We start from the raw sequence: 23951 nt of genomic DNA, 5'->3' as shown, positions 1-23951 counted from the left end.
ATTTAAATCCTCATGTACGGATTTGTCTTCTTCTCCCTTCATGCTCACTAGTCAACTCCCATCAACTCTTTAGCTTATAATAATCTGGGTTTTCTGCCATTTCGGTCACATGAACACGGCTTGATTTTCTTGGGGGAATATATATATATAAAAGACTTTGATTGCTATCTGAGACCTCCTGTAATTTCTGGATGTTTCAACAGAGAGAAAAATAATGGTGGGTATAGCCATAGAGTCAAATGTTCACATCTAATGTATTTTTGAGCATTTGAACTGCATTCAAGTCTTAGAACATGGCTAGGCCACTCATTACATATTGATTTTGTTTTTAGACAAATTTAATTTTTCTTTGATTATGTACTGTTATCAAATGCTGTCTAAATGGGCAGTACTATACAAATAAATTAAGACTGAATAAGAGCAGTGGCACACCTGACACTGTAACTTTGAATGGTTAGGGTTTTATTTATTGTAACTTTTATTAGCTATGTTACAGTTTCCAACAATATTCTTATTTTTTATATTCTTCCCCTCTCATTATGCCTAACACTGATGTAGAATAAGGGACGTGTGATTATCTTTCTCACTGAAATCCGTGCGATTTCTTCATCCTTTTAATAATGGCATTTTTTGACCAGAATAGGGGAAAAACAAAGAACTTTTTTTCTTTGTTTAGCTAGTGGTGGATTCACTATTTTCTAAGTCAAATTAATTTATCTATCTCTTTTGTGTCTGCATAGAAGCTTTAGAAATAATTTCAACCCCCAACTGTTAAATAAAATTAACCTCTGTCTCTTATGCATTGAATACTTGAAATATTTTAAAGCACTTTTAAAGTAAAATTGCCATTTTTAGACATGTTATAGCCTTGTGAGATTGTCCACCAAAAGTGATTTTATTTAAAGTTACAGGCCCTTATTTTTTTATGTTTTTTTTTTTCCATCAGTGTCTCATCAGTCTTGCATACCTGTACAACAAATACCATATTAAATGGAAATCGCTGTCACTTTATTTGCTGTTGTCTTCCATTTTGTGATACAGGACTTCTTTGCATATTTAAGCATGCTTTCTACAGTTCATGTCTATTGGCCTATTTTTGGAGGCCATTTTATTGCTCTAGGTTTAGAAATCACAAACCTTGTGGTAAGCACACTGAAACATTTAGTTTTAATGAGAAAAAGGCAGAAAAAAAGCAATGGCTTGAAAACAAAACAAAAATGCTAATGCTTTCAGTATTAAGCTATTTTGGGCATTCCTTGGAAAACATAATACTTTAAAATATAAAAAACTCAATACATTTGCTTTTGAAATACCTTTTAAATAATTATGTTAATAGCCATAATTTTTTTCTTTCTTATTCACTTTATGCATAACTTATTCTCTCCAACATCAGTAATAGCGAATATCTTTTTTTTTTTTTTTTTATTAATCGCTATTATTATATAATTTTATAGGCCCAAGCCTCAATCAGTACATGCACATATACTTAAAACTTGTAACAGAAAAGACTTCAATCAATGAGACATGAACTAGTGACGTTGCTCATTAGTTCCAGAAATATCAGTTGCTTTTGTTGAAGTTAATGGGGACGGATGGCGCATAAGAGGCGTGTACCGCTTGTTTTCTGTTTGTCAGTGTGTGTGTGTGTGTGCGACCCTGTAATGCTGGCCTCGACAATGGTTGTCCATGGCTGGTTAGACAGCAGCAGTTCTGCAAGAGTGCACCAATGCTGCGGAGCTGGGAGGTGGTGCTCCGCTTGCAAGCTAATTATTACACTTCACAGCACCTACTGAAGCATATCTTTCCGTGCCAGTGTCACACACACTACACTTGTGAGTATGTATTGATGATGGCCTACATTTTCTAGTGATCCACTACTTTTTGTTCTTTTAGGTTCTTGTTTCAGCATTAAAGGAGCCTTTAAGTGTGCATCTATGTATGTTTTTCTTTTCATAAAGGTAGACTGTCACTGCTCTATTACAGATGACCTCAAATATATAGAATTTGTTTTCATTTGGTGAATTAAGTCATAATGGTTATGAGACATCAGGGTAGTGAATCCTGTTGAAGACAACACATTTTGATGATGTCACTTTTTTTTTTTCTCCAAGAAGTGAAAGTCTCGGGTCAGCGACAGATGAATGGTAGTACGCTGAGCTGTAAACTACCTGTCAGTGCCTTGAGTGTGCCTGTATATGTCTTTATGTACCTCACGCCACTTCTATTCCAGAGTGTCACTCGCCATATCTCTCTCATGTGTTAAGATAATGGCACATGCATGAAAGGGAGACATAAACATGTTCCTCATTACACTCTGTAATAGAGTAAGCATTCAGAAAATACAGATAAGTGACTATTATTATGAGGAAAACGGCTTTTGGTAAAAATGTAATGTCTTGTATGCAGCTTATATGTTTCACGTCTCCTTTAAGTATGGCCAATTACGTGAGCTCTACACGTAGAAGCGATGAAGTCAAACAATACCTGTCAAGCCTGCTCGCTACCTGTTATCTGTCATCTGCTCATGCTTTGCATTCCTGTAACAGAAGGGTATTAACAAACTCTATTATTCCGTACAGCCTGCAAACCGGTGAATCGTTTTCTAGATAATGTATGCTGTCCATTTGTTATTCTTAATTACGAGATGTTTGAAGGTGACTTATTTTCGAGCCGTACCCCTCTTGTGGACGTCCATTGAATGGAAAGGCCAGCTTGCTAGGCTGCACAGTGGGAAATAGAAATTCCACTCACGCCGCAAGGCTTGCAACAGTAGAGGAGTCATATTTTGACCTATATCTCCCAATTAAACGACAGGGATTTCCTATATTTCTTTTTTGTATTCAACACTAAAGGGGAGAAAACCTTTGTTCTGAACAGGTATACGCTGTCCTGCTGGAAGAAAGAAATACGTAAAATAAGGCATTTTAGCACCTGAAATGCTCAACCTCCATTTTTAGCAGTGACATTTTAATGATAGGAAGTCTGCAAAAATGATTTGCCATCAATTGTAAAGGCAATAACAAGCCTTGGTGGTTTTTCACACTCTCTGTGTTAAGTGCTTTCAGAATGACAGCGTAAACTGTGTTCGAGAACTCCAAGGAAGTAAAACTGATTAAAATGTTCATGCTTGAATGCTGCTGATGGAATAGTTCATTTGGACTTTCTATACCTCCCGCAGCTCAGGCTGAAATATTAAAATTCACTGGATTTAAATCTCTCTCCCCTCAGCTCGGGGGGAAAAAAACAACATATTTTAATAGGTTTTAAAGTCATAATTCATTGGCTTGGAGCAGCACATATTAAATCTATTAAAATATTACTTAGGAGGTGGCTTAAATGATTTTTCTGCGGTATCTTTGTCCTTTATTAAAGTAATTTAGGTTCCTTTTATAAAATTTTATATGGCCACAAACAGCTTTTCCCCTGGAAATATTTGAAGGTTATTGTATGATTGCCAGCTGTCCCAAATTCTTAAACACAGTCCTAAGATGTAAGACGCAGCTTATTTTATTATTTAAATTAGCCTTTTTTCTTTTTTTTTTTTTTTTAAGAACCCTTCACTGTTTTGTTTAGCGAATCTACCCCCATTAATCACTTCAATATAAACAAACATTAATTATGAATTGTTTTTATAAAATTTATTATAAAGTAGGTTAATCCTGATGCTTTTTTCAGGGACAGAAAAAAAACATGTCAAACAGTGTTGGTTACTCTATCCAGTCATTGCAGTGGGGTTGGGTGCATTGAAATAAATTAATACTTACTGACAGCAATGGGAAAAGGAGATGCATATACGCATTTTTAAATAATAACGAAGATCAATATGGCTAACATACTGCATACATATATCTTTGTGGAAAGTCTAATTGCTCCTGAGTGTGGTCATAATAGACAAAGAGGTCTGTGGAATGTTCAGTGTGGTCTTTAATGGATTTTCTATGGACCCAGTAATCGCTTCACCATCTTTTATTGCATCACCTTATTTAGTGTTTATCAACCTTACGCCAATCCAGTACCCAACTCTCAACGGTTCCCCTAGCAAGTATCATTAAAACGGTTTCACGCTAAACAGTTTTCATTTTTGTAATGAAACTGTTTCTCTTGTACTCCTGTTACAGATGAGCACTATAGAACACATGTGTCACAGGTTGCGAAACTCTGATCCAATTGGACCAGGGACACCATCTGCATTAGATGGTCAATTCTGATAACCTTGTTTGACCCCTTTCACAATCAACCTTATCTTCTCCATGGCTAAAAGAAAATCGAAATAAACTAATTGTACTGGGATCTGTGTGCATAAATGCCTTCTGTAATACTGGACCTGCTCATAGAGGTTAATTATGTGATCTGTGAAATACATTTTGTTGATCCACATCAGTCTCTATTCTTCTAGTTTTGTCTACATACAGTAGAAAACTCAAGCTGATAGTACTTGTGACCCGTCAATAGTCTTACTTCACCTCTCACACCAAATATATCACATTTCTAACAGCACTTTCAATTTTTTAGGCACTTTTAGTATTTTCTTTTATTCTTTTAGACAGCCGTTTTTATTAACACTTCCCAGGCTACCAATACACTGTTTGTTTTTCTTAAAATCGATTCTTCAGATGTCTAAAGCTCCTGTGTAGAGTCATCTGTTTCCTTAGGGCATACAGTGACCAGCATAGTGAAGACAAAAGTGTCAAATATGATTTATCTGTTTGCACGTTACTTGTTTTTCTCAAATCTCTCTCCCTTCCTTCAGATATACTGTTTCAATGGCCAGCATCTACTATTATACAAGCTCTTGTGTGGCACGTTCTGTAAAGGACTTAGAAGTCCACGTGAGCTAATGGGCTATTTTTTTTTTGCCATTTTTTTTAATGTACCATGTGTAACTTGGATTTATTCATTTAAGTGGGTGTTTGCTGGTGAGATGAAGCTTACTAGTAATTGTGATGGACCAATGGCTGTGAGCTTCTAAAGGAAAATAACTATGAAATCTTACAGATAATACATTTTACTTTCTTCATTTAGGACAACTTCGGTATTTTATATGTATAACATTGATATATGGTCTATATCTATATAACGAAACCTTTGTTATAAAACCTTTAAAAAAATTGTCTTGACACGTACTAAAAACAAAAATCTTTATTCCTGTGGTTAAGACTACTTTATGGGAAGAATTTGTTGGATGTTGGCCAGATTGCTTCTTGAAGAATGGCTGAGGAGATTAGAATTCCTATATCAAAACTAAGTCATTCTTTAGGGCTTTCCTGTCTCAGGAGATTTGGGAAATAGTAAAGTCACTTATGCAGATTCCTGTTGACTGATCATTCTTTAAAGATCAAAGACAGGAGCACATTGTGTTTGTGTCCAAGAAGGTTTTGGAATCTCATGCAAGATAAAATCATTCAACTTCAATAGGCCACAGTGAATGCATTGCATTAACAATAATATTTACATTTAAAGGGAACCTATCCAAGCATTGGATGTAGTCAGACTAGTGCAATACAATATAAATGTTTTAGCCATTTTATGGAGAGGGGAAAAAACTGGGCAGAACATCAAGGATTTAAGATGTTTGACATGACATGTTTTAGCTTTGATCTTTAAAGGCGTAAACCTTAAGTTCTCAGTCATATGTTAAATCCATTGAAGGCTGCAGAAAAGTCTCTGTATAATAAATTCCAATGGGTTTTAGAATATAGAAGCATCTCAGGTATGTTAGAATTCCATTTGCCCTACAGGAGGATGGAGCAGGCAAATTGCTTTGTAAATGCAAACAGAATTTGGAATCGCTGTAAACTTGCTTTATAAATTGATGCTGTATAACACTGGTACAAGACCGGTAAATTACATTGACTATGTATGCAGGTTGGTAATGATTTGGGCTAAATAGCTTAAAGGGCAGTTGGCACCTATGTGGTTATACTCATTTTACGTTTGTATGTGGTTTGCATTCCAGATGATCCTTGGCACTTCCATGCTAGAGATGGAAAAAGAAATATAAAAAACAGTTATAGGAAGTGCCTGTTGCATAAGCAGGGAAATAGATTAGAAGAGTTTGCTTTTTAAGCATATCTTGGAACTTCCCGGTAGGCAGCCTGAAACTCTCCCTTTTCTGGTGAGAAGCCTTTAGGGGGCAGGATTATCTGCACGTTCTGCAAAGGTGTCCGGCATGCGGCCTGCATGGGATCTGCAGTGGTAACTGCATCTCCAACCAGAGCCACGCCTAGGCGCTCTGAATTGCAGGTGTTCAGCCCAAGAGGTGACGCCTGTACTAGCTGAGTCTCCCTACCTTCGCTTCCGACGGCTTCTTTGTTCCTGCCTCCTTTTCTGCAGCTTTATTGCCTCTTGTGCTTCTGTCTTCTTTCTTCTTCCGCAAAGGATTGTTGGCTTTGGGTACACCTTCACCAATTGAAGGAATTTGCAGATAAAGAAAAGCATTTCTGCATCTCGCTTTCTCTGTGAATCTGTCTGTATTATGTTGGCCCTTGGCATGAAAGAGTGGAGCCACAAGGACAGCCCTCCCCTGTTTCTCCAACTGGGGGAGAGGGTGTGCCCAGAGGCTCCACCATATTGCAGAAGTGCTCCAGCAGGCCTGGTTCAAGGAGAAGAAAGACATGGGGCAGAATCAGAAGAACAAGAAGAGGCAAAAGAAAAAGTGAAGGTGTGGGAAAGGAGACAGGAACACAAGAGTTGACAAAGAAGGTAGCGAGAATCAGCCAGCACAGACTTCACCCCTTGCGCTGCGCTCCTCGCCCAATGTGCCCCTGCTATTCACAGTGGTTGTGGATAAGGAGGGAGACATTGTGTGAAAGTGAGTGTCTGAGAGTGTGAGTAAGAGCAAGGAAGAGTAAAGAAAACCCCCAACAAAATAGTGATGGGAGTTATAGTGTACCACTGTCTGTTTGGATCACCATATAATGAAAGGAGTTATGCTGTACCACTGTCTGTGTCTGGATCACCATATATTTATAGGAGTTATGCTGTATATTTTCCCTCAATGAAAAACGAGTGCCCACGCACAAATACATTTCTGATGAAGCGGCCCACTGCAGAAAAAACTGGTACACCTTTGACATAGGGGGTTGCGTGGTACTAGCACCAGACAGCCTTTAGTTGGTGGAAAATGTGTGACCAAGTGTTGCTGCCCTTAAATCTTCTGTACAATAAGATTCACGTTTACTGTAGTGTATAGTGTGTTGTCCTCCCTTTAAGGGCAATTCTATTCAAAGTATGCATACTTGTTCTGCTCCAGGCAACAAGGAGATGTATTTATTGCTCATCCCCCACTGTACATTTATGCATCAGTGATACCTGATTGACGTTTCATACAAGGAAATGATTTGTCTGCGGCTTGAGTTTCAAGTATTTCGTTGTTCTGGGTGTCATGTCTCAGTATCTGATAGCTCTAATATAAAAACAAAGGACAGCCTTTGTTCTAATCTGCCTGCCGTAACGCATGCTAAAACAGGTTTTAGACCTGTACATGTAGTATTTGTAGTAAATTAAGTTAAGAAAAGGCCGGGGCTTATTGCAGAGAAACTGTATATGTTGGCTTAACCAGATGCAGTATGCTAACTTTTAGCCCCGGATGTCAGCTTGATCTAATGGCTGGCCCTACCAACCATACATTAGCATTTAGAGACTGCACATATAGTGTGGAGAAGAAGAACACAAAATATGGAATTGTGTACATTTTAACATAGCTATGACCCATGCCTTGAGTGGAATTGTTAGTGAAAAAAATCACTTTTTATTTTCTTGTATTTTCTGCAGACGTACTCTTGCTGCGTACACTACAGGGCCATATGGCAAATGCCACCTTTGGTGATCTGTTCTCTTGGCAGAAAAGTCTAAAAAATATATGTAATGCATTAATACACCGTGAAAACCTGTGACATTTGCAGACAAAGGACTGTAAATCGTTGAGTGGCTGGTATGCCACAGTACTTCAAACCTCAAGGGTCTGCCTTTTCAGCACAACTCTTTAAAGAATGGGGCATAAATATATATATATATATGTGTATATATATATTGTATTCTCTGTTTATATTGAAGCTTTCCCATAGTTGAATGTATATAAAAAAAAACAAAAAAAAAAACAGCCACACTTGACCTAGTTAATGGCCCATCTCATTGCATGTGTCTTGACTTTTTCTTAATCAGTTTTAAGATGAACTATCCCGCATCCCAAAAAAAAAGCGATTTAATCAAGGGATGTGATGCAGTCTGGGCGGAGGTCAAGCATTTCCATTTCTAACCTCTCAAGGGCTTTCTATATGTGTTGCCAGTGTTAGTAAAAAAAAAAAATGACTTTAAACTCTTGTCAGCGCGGTTACTGGTGCATGCATCACAGTCCCACTCAAATAAACCTGTCACAACACAGAGTCAGCAGCAAGAGAAGAGTACAAGGGCAGGCCTCTAGCTTTCCATTCGAGCATCACTAAACGTGCACAGAGTGCCCAATTATTTCAGCATTATTGAGCAAGCCTACAGGAGAACCCATGCCTTGCTACATTAGATTTTCTTTAGTAATTTGCTCAAGTACCGCTGAGGACACTTAAAGAGCTTAAAACGGTAGCTGCAACCAGTTCCCTTTTCTGGGTTGTTAATTCAGGATTTTTTTTTTTTGCCTTCAAATTAACTCTCTCTGCATGCTGAGCGACATGGCTAGGAAAGCTGTTAGCACTCATTTTCTCAGTTTTAAGTTTTCTTTGTGTCTGGACATATTTTTTTTCTATGTTTCTGTGCTAACCAGCATATTTTAAATTAATAGGACTGTAACAGTGTGTGTGAGTGTGTTCACATGTATTATTTATGTAGTATGGCTCTGTCTTGTTCACGGTGTATTGGCCATGTAAATGAACTCTCTGCTTGTTATGTATCAGTAGGTTAGTGTTTTCACATGCACACATGTACCTTTTTGGTTCTGTAGAGCTTAAAGGGGAGATAAATACTAAATGATTGCCTTTTAATGTTTCACAAACCCACCACGCTTTCAACTGGCCATGTAATTATCACCCAAGAGTTAATTTTTTTAACCTTTTTTAGTTAGATTAAATTTGATTGATTGATTCATTTATTGGGTGAGTCAACTGTACTATGAATGGTTATTCCAGGGCTGCTTTTAGCTAGGAATTGAGCAGAGCTAGTGGAACAGCACCATGATAGTTTAACCTGATCTCTTTATGCTATATTAAGCTACAAGGCAAGGGTATGGACTGACTCTTATGTTGAGTAATTGTCTGTCTACTTTCGTGTTATCTTTTATTTATATAGCGCCAACATTTTACGCAGCACTTCCTACAGTACATATATGAGGGGCATGACAATACTAGAACTGGCCAAAAAAATCTAACAAATACCGTATTTGCTCGATTATAAGACGAGGTTTTTTTCAGTGCAAATGCTCTCGTCTTATAATCGGGGGTCGTCTTATAATCAGACCTCAAATAGGTCTGACTATGAGACGACTAAGATCCAGATCCCCCGCAGCTGCAGGGGACCTGGATCTTCCGTCCCCCCCCTCCCCCCCGGCCCACTTACCGGTACTTCTGAGTCCCCGGTGTGTAGCTGGGGCAGCGCTGCAGCCAAAAGGAGGCGTGGCTAGCAGCGGGGGTTTTCTGCGTCCATCGCAGTGCGGTGCGGGGAACTCTGATCTCTGAGAGTCGGGGAAGGTCTGCGCGATGGACGCAGACAACCCCCGCTGCTAGCCACGCCTCCTTCCGGCTGCAGCGTAAGTGCGTGGGATCTACACGCTTCCACGGCTACATGACAGGGAAGTTAGAAGCACCGGTAAATTGGGGGGGGGGGCGGGGGAGTGTTAAATGGGGGGAATATGGCATTTCTGGAGGCAGAGTGCTCTGTGAAAAGCCTTTTAACCCCCTTGATTCCACTCTGCCTCCAGAAATGCCTTTTTAACCCTCTATACGCCACTCTGCCTCCTGAATGCCTTAAACCTCCCTAGATGCCACTCTTCCCCATAATATGCCTTTTAACCCTCTAAATGCCAGAGTGGCATATAGGGGTATAAAGCATTTCTGGAGGCAGAGTGGCACATAGGGGGTCAAAAGGCATATAATGGGGCACAGTGGCATATAGGGTTAAAAGGCATATCATGGGGCACAGTGGCATATAGGGGGTATAAGGCATTTTTGGGGCAGATGTGAATAACTGGGGGGCAGGTTGGAAAATAGAAGGAAATAAAACCAAAATATTTTTCTCAATCATAGCTTTTAGTAAAAAAAAATAGTTTACATGAATTAACATTTACTGGTAAAACTTTTTTCCTATAGGGTCATCTTATATTCAGGCTTTTTCTTTTTTTCCTAAATTAATATTCAGATTTGGGGGGTCGTCTTATAGTCGAGCAAATACGGTACTTCAGTAATACATTAGATATAGAGGCCCTTAGTCGCATATTATTGCCTTTTTGGTTTCGAATTATTATATATATTATTATATTTCTTTATGCCGAGCAAATTCGATATCTGTGTTTAATTTCTCACAGCAGCAGCAACTCCAGGCACAGCATTTATCGCATGGACATGGTCTCCCGGTGCCTCTGACCCCACATCCTTCGGGTCTGCAGCCCCCAGCCATTCCTCCCATTGGCAGCAGTGCAGGATTGCTTGCCCTCTCCAGTGCCCTCGGTGGACAGTCCCATCTTCCAATTAAGGATGAAAAGAAGCATCACGACAGCGACCATCAGAGAGGTCAGTGTCATTGCATATTAAGACTCGGATCCGGATTAAGTTTTTCTCATTATGTTTCGACACAATCAGTCTTAATGTATATGTGTAATAAATATAATATGTTTATATGTAAGATTTAAATTGCAGTATTTCTTGTATCTACACAGTTAAATTCATGGAAAATAATGATTTCTCTCTTTTCTCCCCCCTACTGTCTCCCCTCATCTACATATTGTTTTCTTCATTTGCTGTTTGCAGACAGAGATTCCATTAAGGTAAGGCCTTTTTTTTTTTTTTTTTTTTTAAATCTCATTTCATTTACCCTCGGCTTATGTATGTCTTCATCTACTTAATGCAATAACTTCTCTTTATAAAGACATAATACACTGAGGTAGCCCAGCTGCTGCAGGTTTGATGGAGGTGGTTTATTTGTGTGTGTAGCTGACCTTAACCGGAGTGTTTATGTCTTCTACATGAGCGACCACATTTGTTTTATTATATACATACACATATGAGAATGCTCTTGAAGGCGGTTAGATGACTACCAGTGCTAAACAAGTAAGGTGCTGATTACCAAATGTGACATGTCATCCTGTAATGTTGTAAGTAACAGTGACTGTATGAGGGTTCCAACTCCCATCATGCTTGTTGAAGATCGCTGGTTCTCATGTGAACACCATGTGCTTCAATCCCTTATATATTTAAAACATTTAACAATGGTTGGCTAAGAGCAGTGGCAAAGATGGTAATGCTTGTATCCATGATAAGCATACTTTATTAAAGCACGCTGTCTGTACGTTTTCTTTTGAAGTACTTCATGACATTGCTGGGAGTATCTTGAGAATCAGTGACCTAGCACATAAAACATAATATGTCACAGAGCTCAGTTTTGTTTAAAAGTAAGTCGGATTGAACCGTATGACAGGCGATCTTAGTGAAAGGATGCAACATTGACTTTATAATTGGTTGCAAAACTCAACGCAACTTTTACCAAGAACCCAAAAACAGATGTGGCCTACATCCATTGTGCTTCTTGGTCCTTAACTATGGTCCATTGGGAGGGCTTATTGCCACTTCAGTAAATGCTGAATACAATATGGATTGCTTTTCAGAGTGGGCATAATATAAACAGGTCTTAGTCTTTGTTTTACCCTAACTTTAGAGGGTGCTGTTACTAAAATGACTCTTGTGAACAAAGAAATGGCTGAATACACAATCACTGGAAAACTTCTAGTAGTTCATAGCATGATATGGTTAGATGCTATTGTGTGTTTATGAAATTATCTCTATCCTTCCAAAAGGTTGGTTCGCAAAATGCAATGGTGGCAAACCCTAGATCTCGAGGGCCAAAGCTAGGCCATGATTTTTAGGATATTCCAGCTTTAGCACTTGCAGCTCACTCAAACTGGTATTTAATCACGTGTGTTCGAAGTGTTTGACACCTCCGTTTTAGAGACGCATCAGATGCAGTTACTAGGTCTTTTTTTGCAAGTTGTTTTGACTGGAATATGAATAACTTGTGTTCTACTGAATACCAGGCCAGGATCGCAAGTACATAAAAGAATAATGATTCTCTAGATCCTGCCTTATTTTCCATATGTTTTATTTGTATGTATATTGGCCCCAATACAGAAAGAAAAGGGTGGTAAAAAAGTAGTAAGGGAGTTCTTTGAAGCAAATCTAATATTGAGAGGACTTGTTCCATTTCAGTCTGCTCCTTCTTATGACCTAAAGGACCCCCTTTGGTCTTGTAGTCAGAAGTACATACTATTGGAAGCCGTGAAAACTGACAGATTTGCCGCTATATGCTATTTAAGCTGTTGAGTTAGGCTCTGTCAACATCTGAGGCTCACTGCCAGCTCTACAAGGTGAAATAGTTTGCCAATTTCATTAAATGTTTTGCAGCAATGCCCAGAGTAGCAGTTAGCTGCTTGTTCTATTGATCCACACTCCCTTAAGTGGCTCCTTGTTAAGATGGTTCTCTAATTGTTTGTGTATGTATGTATATATATATATACATATACATATACATATACATATACATATACATTTAATATACGATTGTCTGTTGTGTGGCCCAGAAACTTAAAATAACTTGTCTTACGAGCATAAACTTGCTTTCTGCCAACATCTGGAAGCCTCTTTGTTCTTCTCAGAAATAATTTATTCACCCTTGGTTTTACTCCTAAACATTTAACAGGTAATGAACGTGGTATAAATTTCCTCCTTTTAATTTTCCCCTTCCCCTCTGCTCCTAATGTGCAAACAGCTTTGGTACTCTAAATAATAAGTAATTTTTGGCCATCTGTCAAAAGGAGATTTCAATACAAATTTAAATTAATGGTGCCTGAAATTTTTTTTATGGCTTCGCTAAAAGCCTCTAATGTGCAGAAAATTCAGGATCTGCTGCTAGTAATTAGTGTAGCATGTAATGAGTGTTATACAGGCCCCCGTGTAGCATTTTGATATGGTAGCAAAATCTTGATTTATACAAGGCATTGGGCAGGTTTAATTGTCAGCGGCACTTGAATATATATTAGTTGACAATGTTGATTATTAAATAGGGCAGGGTTTTTTTTTTTAGGAGTGCTTGTAAAATGCATTTAAACTCCCCAAATGATTCATGTTAATAAGACGCATTACTCATCAACACAAATGGGGCATAGACTGAGAGCGGAGTTTAAAAACCACTCACCTGTAATTCATTGCGTTTTCTTACATCCTGAAATTAATTGCTTTTATTTATTTATCCTTTCCAATTCTCAGCGTGCCTTCCCTAGTGAATGTACTCGTAATAAGGTCACAAGTTCTGGCTTGCGCCTGGAACAGGGAAGGGATCGTTCTGTGTACATTCATCCCTGATGATCTTTGTTTTCTCGCCTTCCCCTCCCAATATGCCCATGTCAAGCAAAACTCATTTTGTTCAACATGATTTCCATGGAAGTCAGTCTGTAAAGATAAGTCCCATTTACAGTTGGTTGCTGGAAATATACAGTGCCTCAAATCTGGGGCTACAATAAATGGCTTGAGTGGACCTTTTCAACAACTATTCTCAGCTGAGCTAGCCTTTTTGAGCATATTTATTGCTTGGCGCATCTTCCAATTTGCTTTAAGGGATCTCCAATTTAAATTTTTAGTATGCCCTGACAGTACCCCGCCACCTACCTAAAGCTTCTTAGAACGGAGCATCCTTATGTCCACTGGGATAGGATTTGTTTGGATACATGGTTCTGGGTTAAGACTATGGAGGCTATGCCGGCAGGGCATAGATGTTTTTAGTGTGAATGGGTTAGTTACAAAAGAGATCTGTTGTCCTCAAACCTGCCGGTTGATCAGCATTGCCCAGTCAAATAACAATAAACATAAAGGTGTAAGTGCACATGCCCCAATACATTACCTTAGGGTAAATCTGTATATATACTTGCATAAAATGTGCTTTAGACCTCTCTTTTAACCCTGTAAATTGAGACACAGAGAGATCATAGCGTAACCCATAAATGCAGTAATGTTTGTAATGGGGTATAGAATAGACTCACGTGGGATAGAGCCGTGAACAGGCTCTATATAAACAGCTCCGGGTTCCCACTTGGGGTGTAAACGAAAGGATGCCTTCCTTCTGAACCCACTCCAGGTAGTAAAAGGATCCACACGGTTCTTTTCCTTCTGGATTCTTTTATTATTAGAATAAGGAAAACTAGGTATAAAAACCTATATTTCCCCAAATATAAAAAGTATATTTAAAAAAACAATGCGTGCCCAGGCAAGCCTAATAATCTAAGGAATAATATGCGACTTCTTAGATTATGTTAAAGTCAACTGATTAGGTCTCCCTTAGCTGTTTGTATACAAGCCTTTCTGAGCATGGGACAACTGGCTAGTGGTCCCCAATGGTTAGAGAAATTTTACTCTTTGGAGCTTTACTGGATACAAATCACTTGAAGATAAACGTAATGTTTTTCCCTGATATCTCACCGAGATGTATTTTTGAAAATGGTTAAACTTGAGTTGCAGATTGCTTTGGGTTCCCTGAAGAAAGGCACGCAGGGAAAGCAATGTTGTGATTTTGCTAAAGCTGTGGAGGTTCCATTTGGGAAATCTTGATTGCTACAGTTCTTCTAGAAACATCCGTATATTTACATTTTAACATTTTGTTTACTTATGAAATACACGGAGAGAAGGTTTAATTTGAACAAGTTCCCAGCTCAGGCTTTTTCTACTGAGAATATACTGTTTGCTTTCAACAGTTAGATATTTTGGACAGCCCTATCAAAAGAATAATTAGGAATTTTTTTTTTTATTCTTGTGATGCAGTAATTTGTTAGGTATTTAACTGATATCTGCCTCTGGGCATGTAAATCGTGTGGGATGTGGCAGGTGCCGTAGCTACAAAGAATGTGTTGTAATTGTTTGTGGAGGAGATGAATAAATATCTTTGGGGCACTTTTGGTTAGATGGAGAACTTGGAGTATATTCATGTCATCAGGCGAGGCAACATATTTTTTGTTATTGTTTAGTCCAATTGTAGTAACCAATATAGACGAGCAGTAGTGTATATTACTAAGCTTTCCATCAAATTTCTGATTATTTATTAAATAAAGTCCATTGTTTGGTTATAGATGGAGCAATTCTGGTGTACAGTAAAAGAATGTGGTGCAGTCACCATAGCAACATTTAGAATTTTTTCTTCTGATCGCTTTGGTTTGAATTAGAATTTGTTTCATACATACTGATGTGCTATTATACCTCACTGCTATTTAAAATACAGGACTAGTCAAGCGTTTCCTGCAGCAGAAGCTCAATAAGGGTAGACCTCCATAATGAATTGTAACATCAAAGGGTTAATGCCACAACTTTCCCGCAAACTCTCCAGAAAAATATATGTTTTTAGATTGGTATCAAAAGTACATGTTTTCACTAGCTCTTCTATACATAAAACAAGGCAAAATATAGATTCAGTGTTTGTACAGGCAATCGAGAACTGGTGTAGGTAAATGTGTACAGACCACTAGAAAATGATGCTGTTTACACTTGTGGTTTCCTGACAGCCTCCTCTTTCTTTTTCTTTTTAAATCGTTTGCCTTTTCTTTTTGTTTTTTTTTTCCTCTGGGTGCTTTTGAATCTCATTTGAATTGCTAGGTAAATTGTCATGGTTATGCAAAGACTCTCATTGTTCGGAGCAGTTTGTTTTCTGTTTGATAAGAACACAAGCCGAGTAACAAAGAAGTGTGAAAGCTTAATCTGTTTGAACTGCGCTAACCGCATTGTTCTCCATAAAAAGGTAGACCGTTCCCATCTCTTGCTAGCCCCTTCTTGTAATACAGGGGTTTATTCGCTTAAGCCTTAGTTGGTGTGACTGTGACCACATTTTGGATGAGCTGCCTGGGCCAATATGGTGGGGGCTCAACTGTGGTCCCACAAGAGACAACATGGGAAAATCAAATCTATTCGGCTACAAATTAATTTACTAAGCATCGTGTACTGATGTTCTGTAGTGTTTAGTAACTTGGTACATTAAATAAACCAATCTTCATTTGTACTACCTGGGGATCAATAAATTTGTCTGAGAGCAAATTTCGGTTTTGTTTTCCAGTCAGAGATGTATTTTCTCCCTCTCCATTTTGGTTTTCTTTTTTTTTCGTCCTCAAGACACTTGGCCTGCAGAGCAGCCACGAAAACGAAATTGGAAAATGTTAATGTGTGACAGAGAAGCGGTAGAAAATGAAGTCACCATGGTAACCCATCTACTTTTGTAGATGCTTTGCTAAGATATAGCTGAACTAGAAGCAGATGTCTGTTTTGAGTATTTTGCCTTCTTCAATGTAAACAAATAACTTGTAGGCAGGTGTTAGAAATAATATGGAAATCCTATTAAGAGGCAACGGGTTCCTGTCAGCCTGGAAGCCTCTTCCACAAAAGCAATTGTCAGAACAAGCGGTCGGCAGAATCATTTCCCACCGGTTTTTTTTCTTTTGACAATGACTTCTTCTGCATCCTCTTCCTGGAGGTCTGACTGAAAGATCTTCTACCTGTTACTGTCATCTCTGAGCCTCTACTACAACGCACGAAGCATCTCTCAATATCAAAGTGAGAAGAAAAATGATGTTTAAGGATTAGCTAGTGTGGTTTATTTTTAATAGTGTATTATTTAACTCTTTTAGGGTGACAAGGTTGAGGAATGTGTTGACATATAAAACATTAACCATAGAGTAAGAGAGTTCAGAAAATGGCTACCAAAATGGTGAGTGGTTTGGAGAACAGATTAAGGGAGATCAATATCTATAGCTTGGAGGAATGAAGAGAGAGGGTAGATGTGACGGAAACATTTAAATACTTAAAAGGGAGGTTATTTCAAAGAAGGAAAAATGTCAGCGTAAGAGGTTGTAATCTAAAACTAGAGGGTCACTGTTACATGTAATATAAGGAAAATTTGTATTACAGAGAGGGTGGTAGATAAATGGAACAGCCTCCCAACAGAAGTGGTAGAGGCTTATACAGTAAGGGACTTGCATGGGGTAGGCATATGGCTATCCGAAATCTAACAAGAGACCAAGGACTGATGGGCCAATTGGTTCTTACCAGCAGTGAACTGGTAACCGCTATAACTGCTTCGGGGCGAGGGTCATGTTAACGTCTAATTAAAAAGGCATCTTTCGTCATCCTTGATATGTGGGTATTCTGAAGTAGGCGTTTATGTGTTAGTGTATATGTGGCTATGTTTCCAAAGCACTTTGGGACTATAAGGACACGTTTAAATTGATACAGTGTGTGAGTTGTGTATGTGTCAGAGCAGGAGAAGGATAACGAAAGGCTCATTATGGCACATCAGTGTTTCACTGCCTACAGCCCATGAGAATGACTTCGTAAAGCTAATACATATACTGGTGGTCTTCAGTTACCCTAGCAACAGACCATAGGGTACAAGGTATGTGAAATATATGAACATCTGCGATTTTTATTTTTTTATTTTTTTCCCCCCTGTCTTGCTAACATTTCAATTTCTTGGCACTGATTGGGCCGCTCTGGCTTGTGTCTGTGACATTGCGTGAGCGGGGATAAGCTGAAGGGCTCCCCTGGGTCCTGCCCTAAGTGGTTGGCAGAATGGAAAGTGAAGTGAGATTTATCCAGGCAGTGCTTTCAGTGGTTGAGGGATTTGGCCTGACAATACTCTCGGTGGGATGTTACTTGCTTTCTGCTACACAGAGACATGAATAAAAAATGATCTGGTAAATCTAGGAATTATTGGGCTTATTGGTGTGCCTCTGGATGAATAATCGAGGAGGAAAATGGATGTGATTGCGAATGTGCACGCCACATTTTTATGGTCATTAGCCTGTGTTTATGTGGTTCCCACTGGATCTTTTTAGATGTGTCAGGCTAATTGAACTGCGACCCAAACCAGAAACTCCACTAACATCACCAGGCGTAGCGCATGCTTATGAGTTCCACTACCAGAAACAACCGGTGTAATTTGCAGCGTCTGGGATGTGCTGGGTAATCTATCTGGGAATTGTTTACAAAACTAGGCTAAAGACGCAAGACTGCCATGTTCTTTCTTTAACACACATGCAGCTTGCAGCAGTCTGCCAAATTATTTGTAGATCTCCCCCCAATAATACTTCTACATCAAAGAGCTGTTTGCATTGGGGAGGAGTATGTGATGGCAATGGAGGTTTTGTGTTTAAAAAAAAAAAAAAAAAAAAGGTTTTAAAAGCTATAGGGTGATCCTGATTTAAACCAGAAAGAACATTCAATTATAAGCCCCACAATGCCGATTTGCAGAAGGGAATATACCGCTACATACAGTAGGGCATCATCTTTTGTATTTCAGCATTAGGCTGCCATTTTTAAAAGATGCCATATGGGGTCATTACAGGAGAGGCACAAGGATTAAACTGGAGACTGATACATTTTTATGTGGGCTACGATTTTATTCTCATGATGTACAATTACTGAAAGTCAAACTGTGTTTTCCCTGTTATACTTAAGATGTGGCACGCAAACCAAAGCAATCCATAACGGCCAAGATCATCAAAATGTCACCCACCTACAGCCTGCTAAATGTTTGTCGAGGGTACTATGAGTTGTAGATGACATCTACGGACGTAATTGTTGGCTACCCTTGAATTAGTTCACCGATAGGTAAAATGCATGTACAAATTAAGTTTCCTGTTAAATTTTCTGTGTAGTCATAATAATGTAGTAATAATTATTTCTTATAAATGTACAATAGTTTAGAAGGAGGCCTGTGGTCTTTTATATCCGAGCCCTGCATGCGCAGCAATCCCAATCTTCAGTAGTAAACGTCTAATCATGTGTCAGAAATATGTGAAGTTACAGGATCCACCACTTTAATCTGTACAAAGGCCAGGGAATATTGCTACACTTTAAGAGTACTGCCCTATCATGTTTGTACACACGCTGCCGCTCAGGAAGCTTGATAAGAATCTGTTTTCAGAAACGTGATCGATTGAGCAACCTGAAACCCTCCAGTACTACATTACAACTCTGCAGTCCCCATCACCTAGGTCTTGCTATGAGGATTAGGGGAAGAAGTCTGCATGCTGCCAGAAATCAAAATACTTATAAATTCCCACCACAGCACAACTACATATACAAAAATATATACTGCTCTACCATAACCCTACCATAGGCAAACACATATGACTCATATTGTCCTATTGACCTTCTGAAACAGGAACAGGTCTATCAGTGTGGGTTTGACTAACAGCGAAACAGATGTTTCACATTGCGTTGGTTACCACGTGACCGTTCGTGATACTTCTATTTAGTTAAACTGATTATACGGCTCCTCTTGGACAAAGATCTGTAGTGAATCCAGTTTATTTCTCCATAACTTTATACCCTTATTTCAGTAATCCATTGGACTGTTATCTGCAGGCCAGAAGGCTATATGGTGGATAGATGGATTTCCAAGTACTGAATTTTATGAGCGCTATAGCTCTTCCCTAGGCTAACGGTGTTCACCACACTGATTTGTCAAGTCTGTGAACACGTTTTTGGCCTTTTGCTTATCTCCTCGCCCCGTTTATCCTTGTCAGTGAAGAGTTTGGGCAGGCAGTGAGCGGCTGGAATCTGTGTGACCCGTTCACACTTGGACAAGTCATGTTCTTAGTGGGCTGTTTGCTTTTTATTCTTGCTGAAGCTGTTGACAAAAGCTTTAGGTACAAATGGGAACGAGCTTGAAATAGTCCTGTGCCAGAAAAGCCTGGCAATTAGTGCCCTACTTGGAGTTCCCAACTCTTGGAAACAAAACAAGTTGAGGGAAAGGCCAGCTTGTCATCACCATGTTTCTTTATCTTGTGCCTCTGGTTTGAGCACAGACGGTGATGAATTGAACTGCCCAGTAGGGCTGTGCTTAATATAGGAAGTATAATTAATCATTTTACTGCCTCCCAGCTGCCAGGGTAATTGAGACATAAAAATACCTCCGCCAAAGTAGAATGTAAACTAAATAGCGTATGTTATCTATGAATCGATATTTCCTGTATTGCTTCAATGCTTGTTTTTCCTGGTAGGCGTCAGACTTATTCCTGTTTTAGCATTTCCTCAAAGATATTTGTGTACCATATATATATATATATATATATATATATATATATATATATATATATATATATATATAATACTTATGTTGCTTTTTATGGTGGGAAAACATAAAGGTTGTTGTTGATGTAATGGAAATTAAATGCAATTCTATATCATGAAATAGTAGAAGTAGTAGAATTAGAAGTCATTTACCGGAACATAATGTTTAAACATAAATTAAATTGTTTTCATTCAATAAATTCAGACTCTGGCTTTCCTTTTGGAGCCAAATATAAACAAAACAAGTTTCATTAATGGCCCACAATTCCTATGAAAGACCAACCCCTGCAAAACAACATATGATGATACACTTGGAGTTCTCATTGGGTCCTTCGCGTCGCAGAATACCGCCAAAAATAGAGGAGATGTCTCCGTAGGGAAGGTGAGGGATGGTATTTAGTGAACACAGGTTCATTTGTTAACTGTAAACAGGTAAAATACACATCTATTGTTTTGTTGGTGCAGGAGTAGCAGGTAGGGGTGCAGAGCCATGATTCGAGGGGAATGAAGGCTTCATTAAAACCAGCTAAGAATCATGACACCAGCCTGGTACCTAAAGTACTAGATGTGTGTGCGTCATCAATTTAAGACAAAATGCATATATCTGGTTGGAACTGGTTGTCCGGACAGACCGAGGTGATTGGCATGTTTTACTCATAAGGGGCTACTTTGACCCCCTCCTGCAGAATCCGAAGGGTTAAGCCTCTCGCTTTTCTAGTATTTATAGATCATGTGCTGCAGTTCCCGGTTTGACACAGCTCAGCTCATTTGTTGTTATACTGAGCCCGAGGTAATAGAAGCAAAGCTGCGTCTTTAATTTCACTAAAATACTCGCGCATATCTCATTATAGCCGCCACAAAGCTCTTGACAGAGAGGCTCATAGGAGCAGTGTCAGTTTAGTGTGTCGCCACGGGGAAACCGAGTGTGTCCTGACATGTCTGGATAACATGGCAGTGGTGCTCATTGTAATGTGATAGGCTTAGCTTTGTTCATGTTTTCTGAGTGTCCTTTTGACACCGCTAATGACTGAATATAAAACGATACCATATTGACAAGCTTGGTCTACTCCCAGAGTAAATTGCAGAAGTTATTTGAGACGCTTGAATAACTCTTCGCCGTGAACCCCCCCTTACGTTTAATTGCCGGTATGAAAATGTGTATTTGGTAGGCTGCACTGGGATAAAGTGTAGATTACAGACACACGGTTTTCTAATAAACCCATCCTCCCAGCCAACACTTCTGTAAAGTGGATGTTCCTGAATTACAACCCTTCAGTTTCGCCACCCACATTCCTATTATAGAAAGGCTGAAGCATTTAGGCAGTGTTAGAAGCTGCTAGTTAAAGGATGATTTGATCTCTCTTCTGCAGGATGTATGATAGACAGGTTCTTAATGCAAGCGGGCCATGGGAGTGGTTTTTTTTTATTTTATTTTATTGTCTTTCTATCTCGCTTATGGACAGGGAAGAAAACAGCCTTAGTTCAGTGTGGCCATTAACGTTCAGGAATTAAGAAAGTTTGAATACATTTGAGTTTATAGCAGTTTTTTGTTAAATGATTTTTATATTTTTATAATTTATATTTTATAGTTATCATAGTTCATTTCTTATGCCATGCATAGAGGAAAATATTCTTTATCAATTTGGTCTCGCTCCATTCAGAGCTTGTACTTTTTTTTTTTTATTAGTTAAACTTCAGCTCTGGGAAGTTGACACCAAGAACTAATACCAATTAATATATATATATATATATAGATAGCTAGATAGATAGATATTTGTACAAGGGTTATCTGGACGAATCAACAGCAATCAGCAACTTTACAATAGGTTACTGACACCATAAAAGAGAAGAAGAATAATGGGTCCAGAAAAACCACTGGGTTTCCCTATAGTATAAACATTAGGATTAGGGTTTTTAGTCTAAATATATATATTTTTTTGTATAGTACTCTCAATTGTAACAATAGTGGAAAGCGGCAGAGCAGCTTCAATATGTTTTGATAGTAGAAGTCGACACACAAGCGAGTGTCATCGTCTCCGCCTGTCCTCACCCTGGTGTGGAGCTTATAGTGTTTGGCTCCCCCTGGTGTGCAGGAACCTTGTGGCGCAGGTAGCTTTGACAAGTTGTAAGAAAGAAAAAAAAAAAAAAAGGTTCTTAACCTACAGTTAGGACATCTATTAAATATAGTTGACATGTTTACCTACCATAAAATATTAAATGTGTATTGTAACAGCAGTTTATGGGTTTCCTTGGCTTATGACTGCTTCTTTGTCAGATGTTTGCTTTTTAACTTAGTGCTTGCACTGTATGGTGATTCTTATCTCGTATCGCATTAACCTCCAGAATATGAACCATTTTGTTTTGTGAGCTCTGCAGATGTGTGGTATTTTGAGGTTCCTTTGTATGCCTTTCTCAATCCTTCTGCAAATTCGTTTTATTCTCTGTTACCTGTATGTATGGTTTTCTGCTATTTCGTGGAGAAAAGCCATTTGTTAATACAATGTGGTATGCATATCAATTTGGCTCCTACTATGATTATGTTGTCTCCAAGCCACTCGTTTTTTTTTTTTAATTCCAATAACATTTTGAGCTTCTGAACTCAACGTTCTCTCTGCAAGCTTGTCCCCTGGCTCTTTTCAATATTATATCATTTAATGCTCATTTAGCCGTTTCCCTAGTTGTATGGGTGCCTGTTCCCCATAGCTGCTTACCGAATAACACTTTTTTTTTTTTCTCTCCTACTTTGGCATACTATCTCGGCATACCATCGCATACTCCACCTAAATATAACATTGTACTGTTGTGGCGTTTTTCCCAGTTATTATAGACCTGTCATCTTAAAAGCAAATAAAAAAATATTTAATAATACTCTGCCACCTAATATGCAAATGTTGATGAATTTAATACATCTAATGGAACTTATTGTTATGTATGACACTTTCCTGCTGCTCCTCCTTTCCACTAACCATGAAATTATATCTCCCTGTGTCCTGCATCAGTAATGAAATGTAATTTAAATTAAAAAAAAAAAAAAAAAGAGCAAAAATCAGGGAGATTGCATGTTTCATTCCAGGAGTCAGGTAGTAGGTAGACTTTACATCTGGTTCCTAACTTTTTGTTGCCTTTTCATGTTAATCTCTGAGCCTTTTCTGGTTCCTAAATAAATAATAAAAGCTGGCTCCCTGATTTGTGTGTCTGGCTCATAACTTCTATACAACTTTTTCTATCCCTAGGGTAGAGCCCTAAGGCTTGACACAGTTATCTTGTAATCTATTTTACATGTTCTATTGATTAGTGTAAATATGTGTGTTGCCAACACAAAATTGCCAGTTCAGATCGCTTGCAAAAGTACAGCTCATATAGAAAGTACATCTGTGCAGTCAGTTTCAGATATATTTGGCAGTGATGTAATAAAGTTGGCACAGCCTACATGGTTAACTTACACCGAACCCTGTACATCCTTAAAAGCCATAGTGCTGGAATATGATGTCATAGCACTGCGCTTAGAAGAAGGATCGCAGTGCAGAGGGGGTGGCTGATGGCGTTGTCCTGGCTAATATGTCACCAGATATAGAAAGCCTGCAACAATATTGTGGGGTGCAGTATTTGACTTAAATTTAGTTTTTAAACAGGTGATTTGAAAGTTGTTTTTTA

General features: G+C 38.6%; 1 protein-coding gene across 15 annotated transcripts in view; it reads left to right on the top strand.

Annotated features, from left to right (window-relative positions):
• Window positions 1–23951, top strand: part of LOC149300576 (transducin-like enhancer protein 4) — a 61737-nt gene that overhangs the window by 23554 nt on the left and 14232 nt on the right. For 7 of the 15 annotated variants that reach the window (XM_089485157.1, XM_089485162.1, XM_089485161.1 and 4 more), the window contains 2 exons: window positions 10511–10712; window positions 10950–10966. In XM_089485157.1, the coding sequence (XP_089341283.1) occupies window positions 10511–10712; window positions 10950–10966 (219 nt within the window). Of the gene's footprint in view, window positions 1–4039; window positions 4043–6280; window positions 6304–10507; window positions 10713–10949; window positions 10967–23951 lie in introns of all 15 variants that reach the window. The other 8 variants (XM_089485156.1, XM_089485158.1, XM_089485153.1 and 5 more) reach the window with 5 other exon arrangements.

This window comes from Sceloporus occidentalis, unplaced genomic scaffold (assembly GCF_023333645.1).
Source record: "Sceloporus occidentalis isolate IW3139 unplaced genomic scaffold, rSceOcc1.0.p SCAF_24, whole genome shotgun sequence".
Taxonomy (NCBI): Eukaryota; Metazoa; Chordata; class Lepidosauria; order Squamata; family Phrynosomatidae; genus Sceloporus; species Sceloporus occidentalis.
The sequence above is the reverse complement of the archived record's forward strand: the minus strand, read 5'-3'. Positions and strand labels throughout refer to the sequence as shown.